At 42.3% G+C, this 24,501-nt stretch overlaps 2 protein-coding genes across 4 annotated transcripts; one reads left to right on the top strand and one right to left on the bottom strand.

The window, feature by feature from the left end:
* Positions 1 to 521: 521 nt before the first annotated feature.
* Positions 522 to 17,646, top strand: LOC124338517. 2 transcript variants are annotated; one of them, XM_046792604.1, is made up of 3 exons: positions 522 to 959; positions 1,470 to 2,490; positions 8,091 to 9,997. In XM_046792604.1, exons 2-3 carry the CDS (start codon positions 1,952 to 1,954, stop codon positions 8,260 to 8,262), a joined length of 711 nt encoding a protein of 236 aa, XP_046648560.1. In that variant the 5' UTR covers positions 522 to 959; positions 1,470 to 1,951; the 3' UTR covers positions 8,263 to 9,997. The 2 variants fall into 2 exon arrangements, with proteins under 2 accessions (XP_046648560.1, XP_046648561.1); XM_046792605.1 differs by lacking the exon at positions 8,091 to 9,997 and adding an exon at positions 17,183 to 17,646 and having other exon boundaries at positions 581 to 959.
* Positions 13,028 to 14,546, bottom strand: LOC124338516 (protein tofu-2-like). 2 transcript variants are annotated; one of them, XM_046792602.1, is made up of 6 exons: positions 14,376 to 14,483; positions 14,166 to 14,324; positions 13,815 to 14,105; positions 13,702 to 13,735; positions 13,482 to 13,634; positions 13,028 to 13,417 (listed from the first exon to the last, which is right to left on the bottom strand). In XM_046792602.1, exons 1-6 carry the CDS (start codon positions 14,384 to 14,386, stop codon positions 13,346 to 13,348), a joined length of 720 nt encoding a protein of 239 aa, XP_046648558.1. In that variant the 5' UTR covers positions 14,387 to 14,483; the 3' UTR covers positions 13,028 to 13,345. The 2 variants fall into 2 exon arrangements, with proteins under 2 accessions (XP_046648558.1, XP_046648559.1); XM_046792603.1 differs by lacking the exon at positions 13,702 to 13,735 and having other exon boundaries at positions 13,997 to 14,105; positions 14,376 to 14,546.
* Positions 17,647 to 24,501: the final 6,855 nt, after the last annotated feature.

A 24,501-nucleotide genomic window follows, 5' to 3' on the forward strand; every position in this document is an offset into this window, starting at 1 on the left:
TATATATACAATGCGTCGTGTTATTCAATGTAGGCTATTATTATTTGCGCGTTCGTGTTGTTGTTCCTGCCCAGCAGTCTTGGCCTCTTCAATACACAACAACAATGGGAACGTTGGAGGGCAGCAGCTAGAGAGAGACGGGCGGATGAGAAGGCACCTCTTCTTCTGAGATGGGAGTCAATAATCCCCCCCTGACGGTCTTCGTCAGCTGTCGGTGAGAGAAAAAGGGTCCCCGGTCACGACTGCGCATGGGCGAACTGACGTCAATAAGGTCTTGCTCTTTCTTGAGCCAAAATGGGGATCCCACAAAAAGCCGAGAGTCAAGCGCATGGCGGAGCGCGTGATCGTTCAATGAAACAACAAGGCCTCCTCCTTCACTTCCCACAATAATCGACAGCTCACAAAAAATCGATCCAACCTATGACATTAGGCAAAGCCGTGGAATCTGCAGTAAATCACCGCGCAGCCTATAATTTGATTCTCTTTCAAATGCTGATGGATCCAACATTTTGATGATTGCAATCAAGGGCAGTGAAGATGAATTCGCGGTAAACAAGAGTCACGCAACTGGTTTGATTGGATCCCTCCAGCATCAGTAATAATGAGTAAAGTTGGGTAGCAGCACACACACAACAAACTGCTGCTGCTGCAACAAGAGGGTTCTACGAGGTTGCCTTGATGGAGGGTGTAGCTCCGTCGTCATCTCTCGTGAAGAGCCGAGACCTCGAACGCACACACGCCGACCGGCATTGGTCTGTGCAAAAGGTTCACTCCTGTGCGCTCCCACCACCGCAGTTTCAAGTCAAAAGGAGAAAAGCATTTGGAACATCAACAACAACAAAACGCCAACACACACATTTTCAGCGACAGCTGACTTTCGTGACTCGACGGTTTGCACGACCCAATAGTTCAAAGAGTGCCAGTGTTTTTCACCTTAAGGAAAAATCACCCAGGAGGAGGTAACGAAATTCATTTCCACATATTTCCAAGTTGATACATCGTAGAAAACAAAAGACATTCCAGCTGACAAAGCCTTTTAGCTGCGTATATCGCTGGTAAATGTATAGCCGCTGTGTGGTATTCGTAATGTGATAGGATCAACCGACGCCGGCGTGAATCACAGGTAAAAAATGGAAGAGAGAGAGAGCGACGCCAGAAGAAGCGAACGAAAATGAGTAGATGTATTTATACTCTCACGATTGTCATTTGCGCAGCTGCACGCGTTGGATGACACACGCACATTCACAATAGACCGCACGTCTGTTGAAACTATATAAGTGTACCATATCCAGTTTCATTGCAGTGGTGATACTTTTTAAATGGACATTTTTTGGTGATGGCGCTCCTTTTTCGTGTCTTTTATCTTTTTCTTTTTTCTAAATTATTATTGACACAGCTGAGTGCAGCTGGGCCCCTTTTGGTAAAAGAGTAACGTTGCTAACATAAAATTCTTCTTAATGAATTACTAGGTTTTTTTTTCGAAAAGAAAAAAAAATTTCCCTCACTTCTACAAAGTCCGGAATTGACACCATCCGGCCATTTCACCATCAATTGCTTCCTCTAATCTTCGTCATCTTTTTCATGGATGAAGATGGACTGAAGATTGACACGAACTGGTTCGGGTGATGTGAATTGTATTCTCGTTATCGATCCGGTACCGCGAGTGTGTGTGTGTGTGTGTGTGAGTGTACAGCGTTTGTCGACCCCCCTTCTCCTACAACGTAAAAGGAAAAACATTGATTCCGGAGTGCGGAGAACCCACTAGGGGGAGGAGGGAAGAATTTTCGTGTTTGTAGTTTCGTGGATACCGGAGAACCGGATCAGCTGATAGTGACGTCATCATACAAACAACAACAACAGCAACTGCGTTGTTTCTTTTTTATTAGCTCTGTTGTTGTTTTTATTTATTTCCCCGTGACTGGTGTAGTCCCCGGCGTCGTCCGAGTGTCGAATGAGTAGCGGCGTGATTCTCAACGGCGGTTGTGCTGCCGAGAGTTTCAATTTAGGCACAGTGGAAGGCCATCGGGAAGATCCATCCGGAGAGACTTACGATGAGTGCTGGGAGCCGGAAGACTTGGTGGCCACCGTACAGTTTTTGGCAACATTGGATGACCGGTTACACGTGATGCCCAGCAGCAGCCCAGACGAACCGGATCCCGTTGTCGTGCTTTCGCCTTTCTGTCCCAACGACAACAGCAACAACTCTACCAACAACATCATTTCGACTGAGGAGAATGACGAAGCAGATGTAGGAAATCTCGGCGGAACGATGGATACGACGTCCTCTTCCGTTGAGGTTGAGGCCAACGAACCTCTTCTGCTCCCATCCAGCACCACCCTCCACTCTTTTGGGGACGCTTCCGCTCCCTCCGTTGCGTTGAGCGACATCACGGCAGAGGAGAATTCCGTCTCGTCAGCCGCCCAGACTCCGTCCTCTATAGAGGAACGATCCATCATCCGGACCTCCAACAAGCCAGCCCATCTCAAAAGGTATGGAACTTTTGGACAAGACCTTTTCTCAAGACGGAATATTTATACGACCAGGGCTATTGACGATAGTTAACCGATTTTTAGTGTCCCTATGTTTAAAGACTTATTGATCGATGAATGCTGTGCTGGAATATAACCCGCAACGGGGTCGGCCTTTCTCTTTATTTCTCCTTTTCTGGTTCACTCACGAAACCCTAATCAAACCCCTTGCGGAAATCGAGTTCTTTTGATTTTTCTTGTTGTCTTTTTGCCGAGACAATGAAACGCTCTTCATGTGTAGTACAACAACAACCCAAAAAAAGGGGAGGAGGACGAGGAGAGAGAGCGTCTCAATTTGGAACACGTGCCATAGGGGAACTCTACTACGTATACTACGACGACGTTCCAGCTGAACTCATTTGTTCCGGACGCGAAAGAGAAAGCCGAAAATACGGCGAAAAAAAACAAAACTTGTGTTACTCGCGCGGCGTATCTATATCTGTTTACGTGTGCACCGCCTACTGAAACAGTTTACGTTGCCATGGCGTTGACGCGCTTATATAAAGGTTATATGTCCCTTTCTCTTTCATCCCAATGTGTCACAATATGCCCATCCAGGAAGAACCCCAGCAGCACGTTAAGTATCGAAGAATGTTGAACGACCTGCTAATGCGTGAGAGGATTAAGTCGTCACCGTATATCGATTCGTGCGGGACTTATATGTGTATTTTAACACGCATGTCGAGAAGCCATTTGTCTGTCCATCGCGTTGTACGCACGTTGATCTCATCAGTGTCGACGTCAGTTGTGGCTCACATTTTGAGTTAGGAGCGTCGCTAAATTTTTATTGCACTTCTGCTGCTGCTGAGGTGTCCTTGTGTGTGCTGGGTGTGCTGGTTGTGTACACCTTTCGGATATTCTTCAAATTAGAAGCGACGCATTTGCCGAAGGCCAGACATGAAAGAAAAGAAATTTCTGCATAGGTAAGCTGGAATGTCGACGTCGATAACTTTGCTCATCCGTCAACTGTTGTGTATATGTCGGAGGGAGGGAGAGAAGAGAAAGACCAGAATATAACGGGGGGGAAGAAGAAGAAGAGAGAAAAAAAATGTCAGATTCGAGTTAAGAACATCCAGTCGGAAGGGAATGAATAGAACCAGCCGAGGAGGAGGAACGTGCGCGCTCATTGCAAAGAGTGTGACAACTGTGAGCTCTATAAGGGGGAAAAAGTATGAAAAGAGTGCTGGGGTTGTTGTTGATTTATCTATTCTTACACACAATCGTTTGAGAGGGTGTGTCATGTGGGGCTGGGGGAATCGACGGCGACGTCGGCCAGCAAGCGATTTCCAGACCCGGCCGTATTATACATATAACTGCTTCCGTCTGGTTTCGCCGAGGCGCATCAGCAGCGCAGCAGCCTGGAGCATTTCGTTATGGTATCGATTTCACAGGGCAGTTTGTTGTTGGGTACGCAGAGCCTGCGAACTGCGAATAAATTAGCATTTCAATTGGATATAACCAGCCAAAAAAGAATTTCAATTACCTGTCGAAATTTTCGCTAACACGTTTCCAAATCATCCTCGCATGACCGGGAATTGATCGTGACTGGCAGATTGCTATTGTAGTTCTTCGTCGATATACTATAATTCTAGTATTGGTAATCCAGGCGAGACAATCCTATTATTAAGATAGCGCTTGAGAACACGGCGGCTCTCTATTTATTATCAAATTAAAAGAGAATATATAAAAGGCTATGATTTATGGGTCGTGTTTTTGTTAGTGGCCCCCTCCACGTGTAGGTATCGATCGATGGGTCGATCGAGTCGACAGGAGCACAAGGGAAACTTGAAAGAAAAACGCGATAAGTTTTGTTTTTGGTTACGGCGGAACAGCGTGAAACTAGAGACGGCCCTCACTCACTCACTCCGTGTTATCTTTGGCAGTCGACGGGAATGCATTATTATTACGATCCTCTTATTTTAGTCTGAGCTTCGATCAGATATTGAGAGCAACTGGCGTTTAGCGATAGGACACAACAAAGACTTCAAGTCCCCACTTGGCTTATTTTAAAATTTTAAATAAAAGTTGGAATCGATGACAACACAATCCAAAGTGGATGTGCCAGAGTCGTGAGGAGGTGTCAAGTTGCTGGTTCAATTCCGAACAGCAGCTCGTCCTCCAGCAGCGCTCCTTTTCTATATTTTTTTGTCGAAAAGTTTATAATTAGAATTTTTTGGCTCTCTGTCTCGTTTGGTTTTTTCTTTTCCTTTCTCTCTCTCCTTTGGCGTCCCAATGTGATGTGAAAACCATTTGAATGGCCTCCAGCCGCGGGGAGCTGCTTGCTGCAGCAGCAGCAGCAACACATAAAATAAAAAGAGAGTCTGCTGTAGATGAAGGTCGTGTGTGCGCAGCAGCTTTTTAAATAGTGTCGGGGAGGCGCCGCTATACTATTTCCCCGGAACATTAAATACCGATCCCGCTGGTTAAAATGGAGGAGAAATCTTTTCCACCTGCTCATCCATCAAACAGCCAGCACTGAAAGGGGGGTTTTGATCATATTTTTCGGGGTCGTATGTGCTTCATTATTCTAGCTGGCCCCAAGGATCGCTGGAGAAATTCTATTCATATTTGATCACATTAGATAAACAGAGAGAGGAATTTCATTTTGATTTTCATTAAAAAAATATCATCGGCGCATTTTTCGGTTCCGCTCTGTTGATGATGATGAAAGAGAGGGCAAAAATCATCAACCCGACCTTCTATTAGGCCTGCGTACCACCAACTGTTCCCATTCTCAAGTAGCCATCAACTAGAAAAAACATTGAAACAGATCGAGTTTTCTGTTTGTTCGCAACGCACAAACACACACACACACACACGATCCATAACAGTAGAGGGACACACGCGGTGGATTTCCGGCCTCCATATATACACTGTACAACACATATATATGATCCCTTCTATATAAAAGTGTACACAAGGCCACGATCGATAGATCGTGACTATCGATCGTGACGATCGATAGATCGGGTTTTATGATAATAAAAAAAAGCTTAATATCCTGCTGACCCGATGATCATTTTTTGGTCGTTATTGTGGGGAAGTTGCTGGTAATACGCACTAGTTCCAAAATATCTTCCTCCCAGATAAAAAATGACGTGCGTAGTATATACACCGACAATTAAAGGCGGGATATGTTTAAACTTCCTGGATGACCTCATGAGCTCAGCAGGCTCGTTTGGGAACACCGCCCACCATTCCTAATTTTTTTTTTTTCCTTTTTTTTTTCTTTTATTTACTCTTTTTATTTTTGGGGAAAAAATGTGGAGAGAGTAGAGCTCTCAAAGTGTGTGTAATATATTCATGCAATTCGACCGAATCATGCTGACTTTCATTGCAAGGAAGCGTATGGATGATGCGTGTCGAAAGATGACGAGAGACAAAAAGAAAAAGTCGTGTTCATCGTCCGTTTTGTTGGACGATGACTAGCACACGGACCTTTTTTTTTATTTTTTTAAATAAATTCAACAGAAAAAAAAGAACAATTTTCCTGGTATATTTCAATTAATTGAAAGACTTTGTTAAACTGTTGTTAAACGGAAGAAAAACGACGAGAGAGAGAGAGAAAAGAAGAGAGAAGAGAAAAAAAGAAATACAATCATTTTCTAGAGTGGTGCTCATCCGATGGCGAGGTGGCTTCCTCTTCATCAAAGTGTTTCGGTTGTTAGACTTAACTGTTCCTCTGTAGAAACAGAAGAAGGAGGGGGGGGGGGACACATTATAACGATGAAGCTGAAATGGATTTCTAATGAAAATTTTTAATCACCCGGAAATGGGCAAAGAACCAGCCGGAAATTAAATAGGGAAATGCGTAACCTGTCATCATTTCATAACCTCGAATATTATCTAGCTAATTCCATTAGAATTTGGCCGAGAAGAAGATAACGGCGCCCATCAGTCGGATGACTTTAGGCGCACACAAACAATGGGCGAAAAGTACTCCTTCACCCACAAAAGAGTCAAGTGCAAGGATCAATAATACACCGGTGCGTGTGTATATCACGGTGGGTATTTGATATCCATCGCTGGGCGCGCGGAACGAACGGGGGGATCTACAATTTCTATACTGTGCGTGTGTGCTGCGTGTGTCGACGTGCCATGCCATACACATAAGCCAGTAGCAGCTGAGGAGAACGATCTTTTCCCTCAAATGGACCCAGACTATCAATGAGAATGTTCTTCCGCAACGACATATCCATCGCGCCAAGTGCGCACTGGATTTTTATGCGACCTGCCCGTAGTGACGTCATTCACGAGGTGACAACAACCCCAAAAAAAGGGAGGGGGGAAGGGGTCAGTCCATCACGAATCGAGTCCCAAATCGCATTCGAATCAACCCGATACTCAAAAAAAGAAAAAAAGAGAAAAAAAGGAGGGCGCGGTCAGAGCGGAGAGAAATAAACGAGACATCAAAGACTTTTTACATGCATATCAAGATTTCCCCGATGTGAGCGCTCGGCCATGTATATTATAGACTGGACCCGGGTCCGCTCCGATGCCTTTGAAATAAATCTTTAAAATAGATCCACAGTGAACCTTATTTGGTGGAAAGACGATAACGAAAAGTGAAGCCGACCGATCTCTCCCCTATCAGGTTTCCTGCGCCAACAAAATAAAATCCAGCAGGCCGACGGGTGCTGCTGCGTATATAACATTTCAAATCAATCGAAGAAGAAGAGATGGTGAATTCGTGCAAATCAAGCGCCGATCTTTAATTTAGACGACCGCCCTCCTCCTATTATTGACTATTATGCATGAATCATCTGGTTGAAATGCTGCTGTCAATCGGTTAACATATCGATGATGGCTGAGGCGACAATGCGTGACGGGTTCGAGTCTTTGATGCTCGGCAATTCCAGCCGAGTCGCGTTCTCCTCCACTCACCACCACCTCCGTCTATATAATTGCCATTGGCAGCGCAGCTCCTTTCTATCTGTGCCGTCGTCTCCTCTGCTGTAAAGAGAATAATAAGGAAGAAGAAGAAAAAAGGCTGATGGCGTGTATATATACGTCTGCGATACATAAAGGCGACTGAACTCGACGGTGGCAGATGGGGTGTCTCCCCATAACAAGGAGGAAACGAGATCAGGCTCTCTTTTATGTCGGAGCTTACATACGTAAATAGCCCCCCCTCCCCCCTGTGAAAGAAGAAGAAGGAAAATGAGAGGGGGATATAATATGAGAATCTATTCACCGTCATCTTCCGAATTGTTAACAGTCTGCTGTCGCGGTGCTGAGACTGCACATCACCTCATTTCTTATTTCCGAAATGAAACGGCTGAGCCTTTTTTCGACTATTCTCATCAAACGCAATGATTCTATAATATGTAGACTTTTATTGGAATGGGCAGAATTCGATGAGTGCGATCGACCGTTTCCATCGATACAACTGCAGGTAGAAATCCATCAATAATTCGATGGGACGAAAAGGTGGGACGGAAAAGCGGACGTGACCGAGAGCTTTACTCGGCCAGATCTCAAATTTCTCCCAATATATAAATGCATCTATCAATACTGCGTGTAATATACAATATATGAAATGTACTGTAAATATCTAATAGCGCGGATTGGATCGCCCCCCACGCCGGCCGTCCGTATGGCAACGGGCGGCAACGGGCCGACGAGCCCGAAGAAATAAAGAGTCGTCAACATCTGACGATCCTGCCAGAGCGAAAAGGCCAATACTCTTGGCTGGCTGCTGGCAAACAAAGAAGAAAACGTGGAAAGTGCTGAACTGTCATAGCAAAATGCGTCCACTTGACACGGAGAAGGACGTGCAAACAAAGGCTCCAACCTCGTCCTATATCCGAGCTGGCCTCCTCCTCCTATATATTCCTGGATGTATAGACTGTACACACACATATATATATATTGAGATCGGGACGGGAGCTAGAGAGAGAGAGAGAGAAAAGTGCTGCGTCGCAGTGCACGTACAAGTGTTGTCCCAATAACAGAGCAACCAACACACACAGAGAAGCAGACAGAGAAAATAACGCCAAGTGCACGTGTTTCAGTCTTCACTCGCCCGAGCGCAATCTGCCGACTCTGAAAGAACACAACACTAATAATCTACCGACTGCATTCTACTTTTTTCTGTATATAGTATAATAATACTGTACACAAAACGGGGGGGTTGAAGGGAAAAGAAGGAAAAACAAAATTGGAGGGGAAAGTGCTTTTATTTCTATTCCGTGTATTATTGTATATGCTGTGTACTTATGTATATATCGTGTCGTTTGCTGAGGCTATCTATAGCGAAATATATGGGCTACAGCCTGTCTATTGTATTCTCTTATATATCTCGAATAAGCCTATTTGAATTCTCTTTTATTCATGGCCGGCGTATAATGCATACGGACGCGGGCAGTTTGGGTTGTACACACACACACACACACACAAAAAGACGAGGTAAAATGGCATATAAAAACTCTTGAGGAAATAAGGCAGGCCCAGTCAAAACTTTGTGTAAAGGCAAAGATCAGTCAAATTGGATTGGAAATGTCTCTCCGCACGAGGATGCGTTCAACGGTCTCGTCGACTCTCCTGATACACCGCTCCAGTTTCGACGGATCGGGTTAGTAGATTCTATTATGTACGTAGTACATGAGGGGTAGTGATGGTAGAACATACATACCTCGACCCTGATCCCCCAAATAGAATCAAATAGAAGGGGGGAAATTCAATTTTGAGGGCAGGCGAATTGTCAATTTAAATCAACTTAAAAAGATCCGCCAGTCTAACTCTTCTTGTGTATAGCGGCTGATTCTTCTCTGCTGCACCGAACGGCCTCGTCGTTTCACATGACGAGAGTCTCAATCTGTCAGCCAGGGCCTAGATCCCTCCTTCAGCACAGCCGAAGCTCTATAACTATATAGCCTGCTAGGCAAAAAAGCATTTGGGGCCTTAAAGGCCCTGCTGCTGCAACTTCAGGACGCAACTTACCCCGGATCCTTTCTTCTTATTTTATCGGCAGATTATCACGAATGAATGATGAAGACACAGTGAGAAATCCATGATAGGCTCCAAATGGATTTTTTCTCCATTTATTTCCTCCGCTGTGTTCCAGCAGGCCCACACTCTGTATATAGCCTCTATGTGATGATATAGTCGGAAAAGGGCCAGCGGGAGGCAAACCTGAAAGAAAAATGATACAGAAAAGATCTGCATGTTCGTTGAATCGTTAAGAAACTCCAAAAACCACTTCAGAGTTTTCAGAGAGTCTAAAGCTGATCATGAAAAATGGCTTCTAACCTCTCCTAACCAGATTTTCATGGGAGAATGCCGAGAAACTTGTCTGATCTCTTTCCACGATATGCGCAAAGTTGACGACATTGGGAAGAAGAAGAAAAAAAAGGGCCCAAGGAGAAGAGAGAAAAAAGAAAGGGGGGAACTTTCGGAGGGGTTCCGCACAAGTTTTTCCCAGAAGCGAATAACTTGCAGCAGCTGTATTTGAAACATATACGACCTATATCAAACGACATCCATCATAAGGCGGCCAGGATCGATCACAACCAATCGAGACACACGCAATGTCGTTGCCACTGTTAGATTTATGTGTACGTACGTACTACTACTCGCATTGTCATCTTTAGTGCACTAGAGTTCTATACCGCTATACGTAGGTGGATGGCAACAATCCGCCGGAGAGCAGAGGGCGGAAACATCAAAAGCCAACGGCAATTACCATGGGGGGGAGGGTCCGTCTAATTGGTTACTTGGCTATGTGAGCGAGAGACAGACTTTTGATGACACACAACACGGAGAACTTTGAATCCCAGAGTCTGCAAACAGGTCGACATTTCGATTCGACGAGAAAATGACATCGCCTCCTCGATATTTTAGGCTATTATATCTTTCGTTGTAATTGTAGAGTAGAAGAATCATCAGAAAATGTGCGGATAACGGAAATGGAAGCGTTGCCAAGAAAGTGAAATTCACAAGTTAACTGCCGCCGCCGCAGCAGCAGCCGAAAGTCTTCTTTGGGCTGTGCTGACCGATTGTGCGCCAGTGCCGCTTTTATACATATGCGAGAGTATATCTAGAAATAAAAGATCTCTCTCTCTCTCTCTCGTATGATATCAAGAGAGGAGAAAGTTGGTGCTGAGGATCCGTCAGCTTTTCGACCGGTTGTGTCACACGCAGTTGGTCTAGCGAGAGCCCTGGCAACAGCACCCTCGTAATTGATGTGTGTGTAGGATAGATATACGATATGACATGACTACGCAACCGTATCCCATAGAGTACCATAATATACGTACATATAGTTTTCGACCTCTTTATACCCAGCAGCACTCTGTAATAAATTTCCAGTTCGGCACGCGCTCGCTCTCCCCGCGACTCTCAATGTCGATGCAAATGTGTGTGAGCGCTGATTTGTGTTTCCCGATGATGATGTGAGGTTTGCGGGGTTCTCTGCGGCTGGCCAAAAGGGGGGAGAATATCCATGTCAATCTGGGCCAGATACCTCCATGTCGTGTCTTTTGTGTGTACACAACCCCTTCATCAACAACAACAACAACAACAACAACAACAAATAAACGACAGGGCAAATATCTAGCATACCACTCTCCATCTTTTTTTATCTTTTCTCCCCCACAACCCGCAAAAACAGCAACAAATTAAAAAGGCGACTCGATGATTAATGAATTATTCATTGTCGAGAGATGCGCGGAATCCCAAAGTGAAAACTTCGCTCGTCCCGATCCGTTTTATAACTCAAATACTTTATCGAACGCAATAAGAAAAAAAGGGAGAAAATAATAAAATAAAAAAAGATGGAAAAATAAAAGAAAAACACGCAACCGGCGTCGCCCCATCGGTGGCGATGCTGGAACGAAACTATTCGGATCGATATTTTATATAGAGAGCCCTCTCTGCTCTCGTCCCTGGCCCCCCTCCCGCTGGAAGCATTCATCCATTTGAAATCGATTTTTTTTGGCCACCGTCATAAAAATGTTTGGGAGATTTCTCAACTAGCCGATGGGGCCGCCGCGCCCCCACCGATCGATCGACCACCACCCCCCGACCCCCACACTCTCAAAAGTAAAGTTTTGTTTTTGTTTTTATTCCCTATCGCTCCCGAGATTTTCTGCACGCACGTTCAACATGTTGAGGCTTCAACCGGTGATTCATTGGGTTCCACAATCACGGCGGTGGCGCACACGGTGAGAATGGGAACATCAAACAAGTGAGACGAACAGAAAATGAGGTACTACTACTACTACTACTACTACTACTACTACTACTAGCTACCACCACCGCCATCGTACATGTACATAATATACATACACGTCCTCCTCCTTCTTCTCCTACCTCCTCCTCATCGTCGAGTTGGGTGGATGGATGGATGGGTCATGGGTGGAGGGTATTTTTAATGAGGTCGTCGCGAGCGTCGGATTCGGATTCATTAAGCGCTAACTGAACAAGGTAGGGAGGTGAAGAAAAACTTGGACCGGAGCTGCTCTACAGCTGATGCTGTTTGCACAACGATGGCGTACTTAACGGTTCAAACATGAAATACTTGGAATACACGGGAAAAAACAAACGCGGAATAAAATATCTATCCCGTGTACTATACATGAGGGACATGTATAACGTCCCTTTTAATTAAATTGGAGGGCGACGCTACCAGTCGCAGAGAAAGCCACGTGTTCCACACTTAACATTATTAGAACAATTCCGGTTGTTTGTAGACTCCATTAAAATAAAAGAGTCGGACTCTATATAACTCCGATATATTTTCACTAACGAGCCACGTTTCTCCTTTTTGTTATCTTGCAATATTTTCAGTGGACACGTCGGATGTTTTGTTTAGCGTCGGATAAGGTGAGCAAAGTGCCAATCATTCCCGCCGTGACTAACGGCAAAGACCCATCATCAAATAAAATGATTGGAATCATTTGAAAAAATGTGAGAGATAAAACTTGGGAGTATATATACTCTATCGTGAATGAACAATAACAACGTTTGAAAAATTCTATCGTGAGCCAACAAGTCTTTCTAGAGATCACACGGCAAACAATTTAAGAGTCTTACGCTTTAACACACACACACAGGGTGTAACTCTGAACCGGTCTCTATGGCATCAAGATCACGGATGATTTTTTCCCGGGAACGGCGTATGCACGCGGTTCTCCTGATATCAAATTTCACAACTTGTTTGATCTCCAGGGGAAAAACTGAAAAACACTTTTAACGGATATATACATACAACAACATCTCTACAATCTTTGTCATTGATCTCGACGTCGGGCACGTGGTTTATCATTCTTCCGCACACCACACGCACTGGATGCGTCTTTTCTTTAACGCCTATTGTTTCACTCACAATCTCGTTTCGGTACTTTCATAAACGCTTTGTGAGAAATTTGAAATTGAGGCCCCCGCTCCAACTTTAGAACGCGCCAATTCTTCTCCTCTAGTAGACTTCAATGCGATGGAAATCTTTTGAGATGAACAGCGCGTTATTATACAAATGGATTCACTGAAACCGAGATGGTTAAACTGAGCACAGGGAATTGTATTCCATTTGAAGAAAAGCCAATTATTTACATGTAATTACAGGCACTTCTTAGTAAACGTTTACATTCAGCGGGTCTGAGATAGAAAACTGGAGCCAAGAATAGAGTATTTTTATGCCACACCCTAAATACCTGACAAAAAGAAACATTTGCATTTCAATGCGTGAATGAGGAGACATGAACTGGGAAGAAAAAAAGAGAAATAAATCCAAACAAAAGAGACAGTTTACGTGAAACAAGATATCTCGGATATTTCATATCGTTACTGAGGATTGCGTCATCAAAATACAACTGCGTCATTTTTTATTCATAGTGTGATATCGGGCAGTATCTACTTCGGCCAGCTGGATCACTTCCGCTAATGTTGGCTGTAAAGCAAGTAAAATTGATTAAACATTGAAACGAAAAGTATTAGTGAGAAAAATAAATTACTCGATGCAAACCACCAAGTCGGCGAACAAAGTGGAGTCCTTCTTCGTTGCAAAAAAGGGGGTGAATAGGAGTTACAGACGTCACAGACAAAGGGGACTTTGGATTCCAGGGGAAAACTTCGATTTCAATGACGTATAGTTGAGAAATCATACCCTGAAATAAAAATTGATTTTCAGTATAAACTCCAGTCAAACAAGCAATAAGGAGAAATTAAGGTTACAAAGTCATGCTGAGCTGAGGCATCCTTGTCACACCTATGCATAAATAATGATAGGTTTTAGGGTGAAATGTTTGTAGGCAATGTGGGCTATAGTGTTTTCTATTATTTATCACCAGCAATATTTGGAAGTCCTCAAGATGTGTGGAGTATTGCGTTGCTCAGGATCTACAGGAAAAGATGGGATGTCTGGAACATGATCATTTTCAGTCACAACAGGAACAAAATGGACTGTGTACATGCTGGAATCAACAGGAGGTTCAAATCTAGAGAAAAGATCTTGGACAGAAAGCAATACATGGTCTTTCTGGTAGTTTGTAAGATGGATGCCCTGGACTTCTCCGTTATCAGTCACACCACAATAGACCACTCCCCCAGCACCAGTGTTGAGAAAACCACAAAGATTCCTGTAATAAGAAAAGAGATAATGACAAGAAACACAAGTTCAATGCCAACAGCAATCAAACCTTGATATGGGTCTCTGTGTCTTGTTGATGATAGCTGCTTGAGGTATATCATCCTTAGAAAAATTGCGGTGACCTTTAAACTCGTGCAGCATATCCTCTTCAACCGTGAGTCGCTCTTCCTTGACATATACCTTTACAGCACTGTCCCCACTTTCACCACTGGAAATGAAGAATACCTTGAGTTAAAAATATTAACGAAAACTTGAATACTTCGAAGTCATTTCTCTGCAGCATACAAAATTAGGTCGACTTTCCGTTTATCTTTAGTACAGTGAATGTGAATCACAGCTGTGTTTGACAACGATGACGAATCCAAAGATAATTCTTTTTCGAAAATAAATCTGAAAGATTTTTCAATCGGCGAGCAGCAAACGCCACCTAGGAGTCAATCGTCAATATAAACCAACTGTTCGACAGATGGCGTTTTGGGTGCCACTGCGTTCATTCATGGACTACTTCATATAAGGACGGGACTCTTCGGCATTTCCTATGTCGGCCGTGTAAAATTTTTTTCGGGCGAATCGGAATCAGAATTAAAAAATAATCATTTAATTACCTAATGTTCTTATCCCTAAAATTTATCTTTATGGAGATATTTAAATTTTCTTTACTGAAAATTTGAATAGTGGGAAACACCGATGCCATCTAGGAACCAAACCTCATAAGCTCTTGTAAGTTTACAAGCAGATACCCATTGTGTGGAAGAGAGACCACTCTCTCATCTCTATTCCTCTGACATAGCTGCCTAACTCTCCTTTACCTTCTAGGTTATATTGGCAAGAGCTTAGGGTGCTTTATTGCTAGAGGGCACCGGTGTTTCCCACTTTTACCCTTACTGCTGAAAGTAAAATTACAATATCTTATTGATTAGTTAATTTTACTTAGATTTATCTACATAGTTATAATCAGCGAAAAAAACTGAATATTTTTGATATTTTTATTAATTTTTTCATGAAAATAGCGCACCCGACTCGCTTTAACACGGCGAGATAGGCGAAGAGTCCCGTCCTTATATAAAGTAGTCCATGATCCAAAGATAATTCATGGCCTACTTAACTTCTAGGCCGGCGGTAGAGCTATATCCCCTTAGTGTAACTTTTTACACCCCATCCCCTTCGTTAAACCCAGCCGGTACACAGCACCTCTAGCGGTCAGATCATGCTTGAATGGATATTTGCTACCCTTGCTGGAAATCTGACCGCTAGAGTGCTGTGTACCGTCCAGGTTTAAAGAATGGCCATGCAACCATCAAACCACAATTGCTGCCTACCAAACCGTTTGGACAAATTGGCTTGATTGGAGCGACAAAAAAAAATTCGGATCCCATCTCGCCTTCTCTAAATTCGTTTTCAATATTTTTCCCATTAAAAAAAAATCAGGTATGGACACTTACATTATTAACGTCCACCGCTTAAATAATTGGTAACTCTTGAATCGACACGAACCAACGTAAGTGAACATCCGTAGCTGATGCGCTTACCTGAAGGCTGCTATGGCCATAAGCCTCACGCTCGTCACTACAATGAGCTGAAGGGGTCCGAATGAAGTTCTTAATCATTTTCCCCTCTGGCGAAGATTTCCGCAAAATCAAAAACCCTCAAAATCGGTATCTTTGAGTGTCGGATCGTTTGTTAAATCAGCATCATGTGAATTTATTTCAAAATTAACCATATTTTTAATGTTAATGTAAAAATTTAAAATAATCTCATTTTATAGGGATAACGAAGCTCTTTATTCTTAAACTGTTCACGTTGTTGCAATTTAATTATTCTCCTACTTAAAAATTGGCAAAGTTGTCGAATTGCGATAAGGTTCCTCGGTGTGTTTCAAAAATTTTACATCCATTTACAATTGTCCAGCCCTTATTTATTACCAAAATCTGAAAAAAATCAGGGAGTCAAAGCTACAAATTTTTTTTGTCCTCTGTCAAAAATTCAATTTTTGGGAACGTTGCGAAAATGGCCTTTTTGCATGAGGTTCTCTGGCGCGTTCCCAAACTTTGGGTAAATACTGTAATTGTTCTTTGCTTTTAAAAATAGCTATCAACAATTTTTTGTTTTTGTTTATTTTAAAATGGATCCTAAAGGGGGTACAACGCTAACAAAAGCAATTTAATAAGTTGAATTCTATGTTGAATTGTATGTTGAATGTTCCCAAATGAAAATAGCCCCATACTTCTCTTGAAGTAATACTCCTGTTTTCCGGTAAGGGCAGGTCGTCCGCCAGGGGGTGATCAGTCATTTTCCCGTTTCCCTACTGTTTACGTGCTTCACCCACACGTATTTTCTGGTATAGGCTATCTGATTCACAAAATGTTTTTATTTTATTTTATTTTATATCAGAATTTTACATAGCCCTTCCTCGTGTCCCGTGAATTATTTAATAATTTTACTTTAAAATTCAAGTGTATAAAAAAAGTTTTATGACACACCCTTTTCCGTATGAATAGAGTACTTACAACAGTGTTGCGCGATTTCTTTTAAAATCAAACATTCAATCGTGCAACACTGTTGTGGGGACGCATTCATAGAACAGAGACCACTGACACTGAGGAGAATCAAGTAATGGGCTTTCCTCGATCTCTCTGGCCTTACCATCATTAAACGAAACCTATAAACGTTGGAGCTGATTCCTGATGTCCGGATTTGGGGCTCTAAAAAGCTATACTATTCGAGCAGTAATCTGTCTGATCGATTCCCTTTGTTCAGTTGCTGTAACATCTTGGGCTGTGTTGGATTCTCTCCTTAACGTAGCCAATGTTCTTGCAATGATTTCCTCTGTTGCTCTCAGTTTTGAGGCGAAATCGTTCGTTTTTTCGTGTATGGTAGTTCTAAGGTTCGCTACACCTTCCTGTATGGCCGGCATAGCGCCTGTCAACATTGTGATTGACTGGGACTGTTTCCTTAGTATGGCATTCATCTCACTTACCTGGGGGTTGGTGTTGTTAATGTGCTCCGTTAAGTTTGCTATCCTCTGATTACACATTATGACTTTTTGCTTTACCCTATCCATCATAGGCTGGGATAAATCCGCTGTAATACCGTCCAGGTTTAGTGTTGGTAAGTCCGGAGACGCTAAGTCTTGCGCGTTCTGTTCTGGCGGTACCATCGTTACACCCGCCGCCTCACCTGGTGAGTTTGGCCGGCTTGACGGACTTGCACTTGAGCTAGAAGTTTCGCTAGACTCTGAGCTCGAGCTTTGTGGTAGCTCGGCCCTACTGGCTTGCAGTAATTTAATTCTCAATCTTTCAGACACTTCGTCTGTTGAGGATCGTCTTCCTCCTCTAAGAGACGGTGTGACTGGCACAGCGACTCTCCCTCTGCCTGTCATGTTAGCCTGTCTCCGCTGTACTACCATTTAGAGAAATTTATATAGAATACACGTGTTTTTTGTATGCAAAATCGTTTATTTTTACCCATCTGAATACTTCTTCAGCCGGTGAAACTGCGGGCAAGGCCCAAATTAACAAAGAAATCAACAAAGCGAACAGAAAGAAATCGCGCCGTGTCCAGATAAGACTAGACTAGGCTAGACACAGAAAAACAATAGAATGACTTGACTTCTAAGTTAACACGAAACAGAAAAAAATCTTACCGAAAATTATGCGATTGGCGTCTGAGATTAGTTGTTCGGCCTAAGAAGGGTGGAGTTCCAGCTCATCGGAGTCTATGTCGATTGACTCCAGATCATGATACTAGATCTTCATCTCGTCTTTCAGGGTTTTTCCCCAATAATTAAAATTTTCTTTTCTCTAAGTTTAACTTTTTATTGTGCTTAGATTACTCCGACATATGTGTCAGACCAGATGACGCAAATTGACTGGCTTATGGGCATTATCTGACACTATGGGAAGAATTAAATGAAAGCCAAAAACGTGTTGGAGAACCGGTAGGAGTTGAAGAACGGTTTCTGATTCGAGCTATGAAAGGCACCGTCACTACAACGGCTCTTCGACAGTCTAGGCAAATGGCCATCCACCGACGATTCTATACGGCCCTTGCACTCCATGAATCAATGAATGAAGTCCGTCTAGCCAACGTGGCTCGAACCTACAAAATGAACAAAGGAACGATACAGTCTTTGCAGCAACAAACGGCTACTTTTGCTGGTATGTTTATTCAATCCTATTTATCAAACAAAAATTAAAAATGTAATAATTTTTTTTAGGTATGGTGACCATTTTTTGCCACTGACTCGGCTGGAACGCTGCTGTTGGTGTCCAACTTGAACTTTGCGATTTGATGCGGTTGCCATCCATGCTGTCTCATACCGCAATATTACTTTATGATGCTGGCCTAACGAATGTATCTGCAGTGGCTACAGCATCCCCCGAAAACATCGAAGTCATCTTGAAGAACGCCTGCCCTTTTAAAAGCGCCAAGGAAACGGAAGAAGCTAAGAAACTGGGTGAAACCGACGTCGACGCTCACGCGATGGTATCTGAAGCTCGGAAGATTTTACAGCTGGAACTAGAGAAATTAAGGACATCACTTGGGCCTCTTGATATTCCGAATTCAATAGAAAATAATTTGTCGGCCAACTTATCGGATGTCGGAATTCTCCAAAAGCGTCGACGCCAATCCTTAAGGAATCACCCATCCTTCGAAAAATCCTTACTCCACCAGCCAAAGTTAAGTCCACCATGAAGGAGAATTTGAAGCCGGCAAATATTACCCCTGACATGTTTGCCGAGTCATCAATAGATTCTTTGCAATCGTTTGCAGAGTCTCTACATCGATCAGCAAAAAATTAAGGAGTAATTCAGATACCATTACTCCATTAACTAAAGCCGCCGGAATTCTTGAGAGTCTTCGGCTATTGGACGATGGATTTTTTGATACGATACGTACTTCACCCTTTTCTGCTTGCATAGAGAAACTGGCACCTGTAACGGAAAAGCCATTTCCGAAATGCTCCAAACGACGCGTGTCTGTTGAAGATGTGTCTTTCCTAGAAGCCACTCCACAAAATCAGCACTCTATCGGCAAACGATCATTTGCCTTTTTCTCTTTTTGTCAGTTTTGGTCGGAAATGGGAAATTGTCTTGTTGTGATTCGGTTTTGAGATCTTCTTATCTTCCTTGACTTACTTCGGCGTGTTTAATACCATCAACTAAAAACGGATATCCGAGTTGTCCTAGTCTGTTGATTTGTCTTGATCTTCGGGAATCAAGAGTGGCTGATCACTGCCTAGACAGGTTTTGGTAGTGGTCTGCAGTTTTTCGTCTGGAATAAGAATGTCAGATTTTAATTCAAGTTCCGTTCGTTGGCTATTTTTTGTTGCCTTCTCCGACTTTTTTTTAGCTTCAGTGAACATTTTATATAATAAAGAAAAACAAAGTGCTAATAAGTCAGACTGAATTTATTGTTTCAATATTTTTTCCAAAATCCATTAGCTTCAATTACTACCCCATTATTGAGAAAAATTGTCAAATTCAATGGCCAAGCGTCTCAATTTAATCGAGGTTAATACTAAGTTACCGTAAAATTCATTAGCTTCAATTACTATCCCAGTATTGAGAACAATTGTCAAATTCAATGGCCAGGCGTCTCAATTTAATCGAAGTTAATACTAAGTTACCGTAAAGGTTAATACCTTACAACCGTAAAATTTTCTGGGCGACATTAACCATTGCGCATGGCAACTAATTTAAGTCAATCTTCTTGTTATCAACGTCCATATCAGCGTATCAACGTACGCTACTTAAAAATTTTATCGCGATATCATCTTCGTTTTTTATGTTTTTTCCCATCTCCAAACCTCTTCCCTCGAATTTTGTTAGGTGTGTTTCCGTTGAGCACATTGAGCTCTGAAGGTATGTTGGTTTCTCTATTGGGCACTTCTGCATAAGGGACCTTCCGCGTAAAAAATCAATAATCGGCGCGCTCAAAATTTTGATTTTGAAAAATAATTGGAGTGTGTATTGGATACACCGCCAATTTTACGGTTGTAAGGAAATCCACGCTTGAAGCCTTGCTTTTCATGGTAGCTAAAAACAAACCATACAGAAATAGAAATGCGATTACAAAGTGGTCAAAACTGTTGGGGTGGGCGGGGAGTTTTCTCCGTTTAAGAAGTCGTGTTCCCGTTTAAAAGTTCCACAGTAGATGACGACGTCGGGTGAAGTGGCCGTCACACTACAAGAAAAGAGGAATCGTCCACTGAAGTATGCCATTCGGCGGTTACTGCAATGGAAGCTTTCAAACAACAGCAGTGGCCCTGAAACCGTTGAATAAGAAATGATTGTAACTGACCGGACCTTTGTGATTTCCGGATCCCACGGAAGAAAAAATATAAAGCTGTTTTGGAGAAATGAATTGAACTGAAAGAAATTGAGCACAACTCAGAAACACGGGAAATGATAGACAAAGCTAATGTCTTGGAAAGAGTAGACAGAACAAGGGTTGAGTTAGGGGCGAGAGAGATAAAAATGCTTAAGAAGTGCGTCTGGATCCCACAGCTTATTATAGCGAGGAGCGAAAGGCTTAACTGCCTTCGAGTGCCACCAAGTTACAACCAACATATTCACTCACGTTGGTACCGTCAATGGGCTCAAGAGCCATCGATAAGGCTAACTTAAGGCGACCTATTCTCTTTGACCTTCTTGGAGAAAGAGAAGTTTGGTCAAGTCCAACAGTTCAACTTGAAGATATTGATCATCTGCGCTGCTTTACTCAACTGTAGTGCAGACATGTTCTACCAGCTGGTGAAGATGGTCAAAACCAATGTGAGAGAACTCTTTGCAAAGTTAATATCTAGACTGAAGATGAAACATGAAAACATGGACTACATCATAGACTTCTACTTTCGTGAAGACATCGTCATGGATGCAGCACATCTCCGTTCTTTTGAAAGGCAGGTGCTCATGCTGTCTTCGTCTCTCATAATCAAGTCGAAGATCAGAGTGCTAACTGCAGTTTTAAAGCATGCTGTAAATTCCAAATAATTCCAAAGAATGCTAACCATGCACCGTATCATTCTTTGGCCAGCAAGACTGAGGACTTCATATTCAACGTGACTAGCTTTGCATCTAAACTTCAATTCTGCGATGCTAATTTCAAAGTTGAGCATGGAGAAAGCAAAGCAAATAGTAGTGGAGACAAGTGGTATGATTGCATTCTCCATCTATCTTCTGGTTGGTATGAAATTCAATTTGGCTTCAAGCTATTCTCTTGTGAATGTCGGAGAAGACGATTTCATCGGTCCCAGTTCATCATCTTTGCAATATAACAGAATACATCTACCCATTCTCTCTGAAGCCGTTCATCTCGACAAACCAGTTCAAGATAGAAGGATACAAATATTTTGACCTGTTGCGATTTGGAGACCTGTGCCCAAACTCTTCAGTTTAATACCAATACAACCTTGTCACACCAATCAAGCCAATTTTTCTAAGCAGACTGGTAGGCAACATTTGTGGTTTGATGGTTGCTGACCATGAGAAGGTCAATAACGTTCGATGAATTCTCTGACTTTGGAATCTACTCTGGATAACCTCCACGCGGAGAGCAGGAACCTGTCTGACTGTAGAAGGGAATGCGGCTTCATTTTGGGTGATGATGTAAGGGTCCAGATGGAAAATGCGTGTCATGTCGATTGCCACTTGCAGTAGGATGGGAAACCATGATAGCGACGGCAAAAGTGGGGAAAGAGGATCAGATCCGCCTTGTCCTATTTGATTTCGCTATTTACTGGGGAAGGAGTGAGAAGGGAGGAATAAACGCACGTATGAGTGAAGAAAATTCCAATTTAGGCATCCAATCGAGGCAAGGTTGTGGTTGCGGGATTGATTATGATGATTACTCTTCTGCATTGCACTATTTCCATTTAACATTTCCCTTGATTTTCGAATACAAGATATTTCAAAAATATAAATTTATAACACGGCTTGATATTAAAAAAAGACAGAACATTGGAATATTGGAAATGGAAAACCCATGACAGCTCTGATAAAAAAAGGTTTTAAATATAACCATAAAGGTTTAGAACGCTAAACCTTCACAAAAAATAAGCAGATAAGGTAAAAATAAACTGATCATGATTCACAAATAAACATTGTATTCAAAAATAAGAACTTGAGGCAATACAGACAATGAGAAAAAAACCAAAACACCATAAAAAATGGCTGACATCGATCCAAATCGTCCACATCGGTCCAAATCGATTCGATTGATCAAGTTCCATTTGAATCACAAACTGACAATGCGGAAGATTTGTAGGCGAGGGTTGAAGCTATGAAGTTAAAAAAATTAGGCTTCTATCCACCACAAGTTATTTCATTTGAGACTTCGTGTTACGCACTATATTTAAAGCTGACAAGCACTGCACAGGGTGTATAGATTTGGTCAAACTCAGAAGCCAGGAATTTCCCCAGCAAAAGAAAATCTGAAGGCCAATCTCCGAGGGCGATAGTGCCAACAATTTAGACTCGTTGTGGACGACTAGTTCAGTCAATAACCAACAGATTAGGATATGGACAAACAGAAGAGCCAAAGGTTTCCTGGATAGACGGTTTCACAATGAACAAATGGATCTCAAAGGACAAACTGCGTTACATTGTTTTAACTTATTCTTCACTGCAATATCCGGATTCTGAATTCTGCCAACTTGTGTGAAATTTATGGTGTACAACACTCCCAAAATTGCTTCTCCCGTTCTTTGATGTTGGTATATGTAACGGCTGTTCCTGGTATTATGTTCAAATTTATTTCTTAAATTAATTTAATCTTCACAGTTTTGGTATTCATTTTCAAGAAAAACAGAAATGAATCGGATACGCCGACGTCAACTCGTAAGTCCTTTGCTCCGAGCCAGTCTCTGCTCATCTCATCCGTAATTTTATTGTCTGGGTTTGGGAAATGACGTTGGAATCGAATCGCAAAAATCGTAACACGATACGTGAAAATCAGTCGTGATTGATTTTGTGTGTACTCTGCAGTTCATGAAAAGTTCAACTTTATAAAAAAATCAATTCTATGAAAAGTTATACTTGATAAAAAAAGTACAACTTGTTTGAAGGTTAGCAGTGATAATGTTTTATTTACATTTGAAAATACACTGAAAAATTAAACGAAAATTTTTCAAAATAGTAGACATAACGGGTAAGGGCACGACCTTCCCACGATAATCCCTTTAACACTTTTTAAAGTAGCTATCGACTTGAAATTGTAATTTCTTACCAACCCATTCACTATAGGCTTTAGGCTTAGCTTTATTTCTAACCCAATATCCTTCAAACTATTTGCTGTTCTTAAAATTATTTAATACTGATGATTTGTCATTTTAAGAAACATTTTATGCAGGCGTGGAATTTGTTTGATTTTCAATTTTGAATTTGTTAGACGGTCAAGTGAGATGGGTGAAATGGAGGCCATTTTCTCTCACCAGAATGTCACTAGCATCACTGACGTCAAGGAGGCTATCAGCGCGAGTCTTGGAGCAGAGCTCGTAAATTTCCAATAGAAGCGTATCGCATTACAGGAATCGGAATTTATGTGTCACGTCCAGAAAATCTAGGTCATGTTCATTCTTCATCACGTCACTTTTGTGATGTAGAATTTTTGAATGTAATTTTTTCCTCTATGGGCGGGACAATGGTTTTTGGATGTCGGTTGCCGAGAGAATCAGTAACAACTTGGAAACGGCCAGCATTTTTTCGGTGCCAAAGTTTTCAAGCGTGGGGCTGTGCTGTGTGGAAGACTGCGGCAAAGTCAGGCAGTGATACCCAGGAGCAGCACAGTTCCAGCTTGATCAATATACTCGCTATTTATTGACGTGAGTTAGACTCCCTCGTTATGCGTTGGCCCCAAATCGAGTTGGATTGTGCTGTTAACTTTGCTTCTCTCGACTTGCTAATTTTACTCTACTTTTTTCTCTCTTTCTGTGTGTGGGTCCTCTTATGTGTTTTGTTTGTTGGTTGCTTGTGTGACGTGATGGATATGGGCGGCTCTCTGTTTTGCCCATCATGCTCGCTTTAGATTGGGCTGGATTACATGAATGTTCCATTGCTATCCCACCCAGTTTTTCTTCCAGTCGCCATGTTGCTGTCCCCCTTTTTCATCCGACGGTTGTCTTTTGACGAAAATGAGAAGAAAAAAGCTTTTTTTGATAGTTTCTCCAAACTGGGATCTATCTCTTGCAAGTGACAACAGCCACTCCTTAAAGTGTATAGGACTATAGGAGCTATAGTCCTATACACTTTAAGGAGTGGCTGTTGTCATTTTTTTTTCTTTTCCCCTTCAATTTGAAATCTCCATATTACCAGAGTTATGAAACGGGGAATGGACTGATGTCTTTTAATTTCTTGGAGAGAAGGACACTTGGCTGGCTGAGAGTT

This window comes from Daphnia pulicaria, chromosome 4, assembly GCF_021234035.1.
Source record: "Daphnia pulicaria isolate SC F1-1A chromosome 4, SC_F0-13Bv2, whole genome shotgun sequence".
Lineage (NCBI taxonomy): Eukaryota > Metazoa > Arthropoda > Branchiopoda > Diplostraca > Daphniidae > Daphnia > Daphnia pulicaria.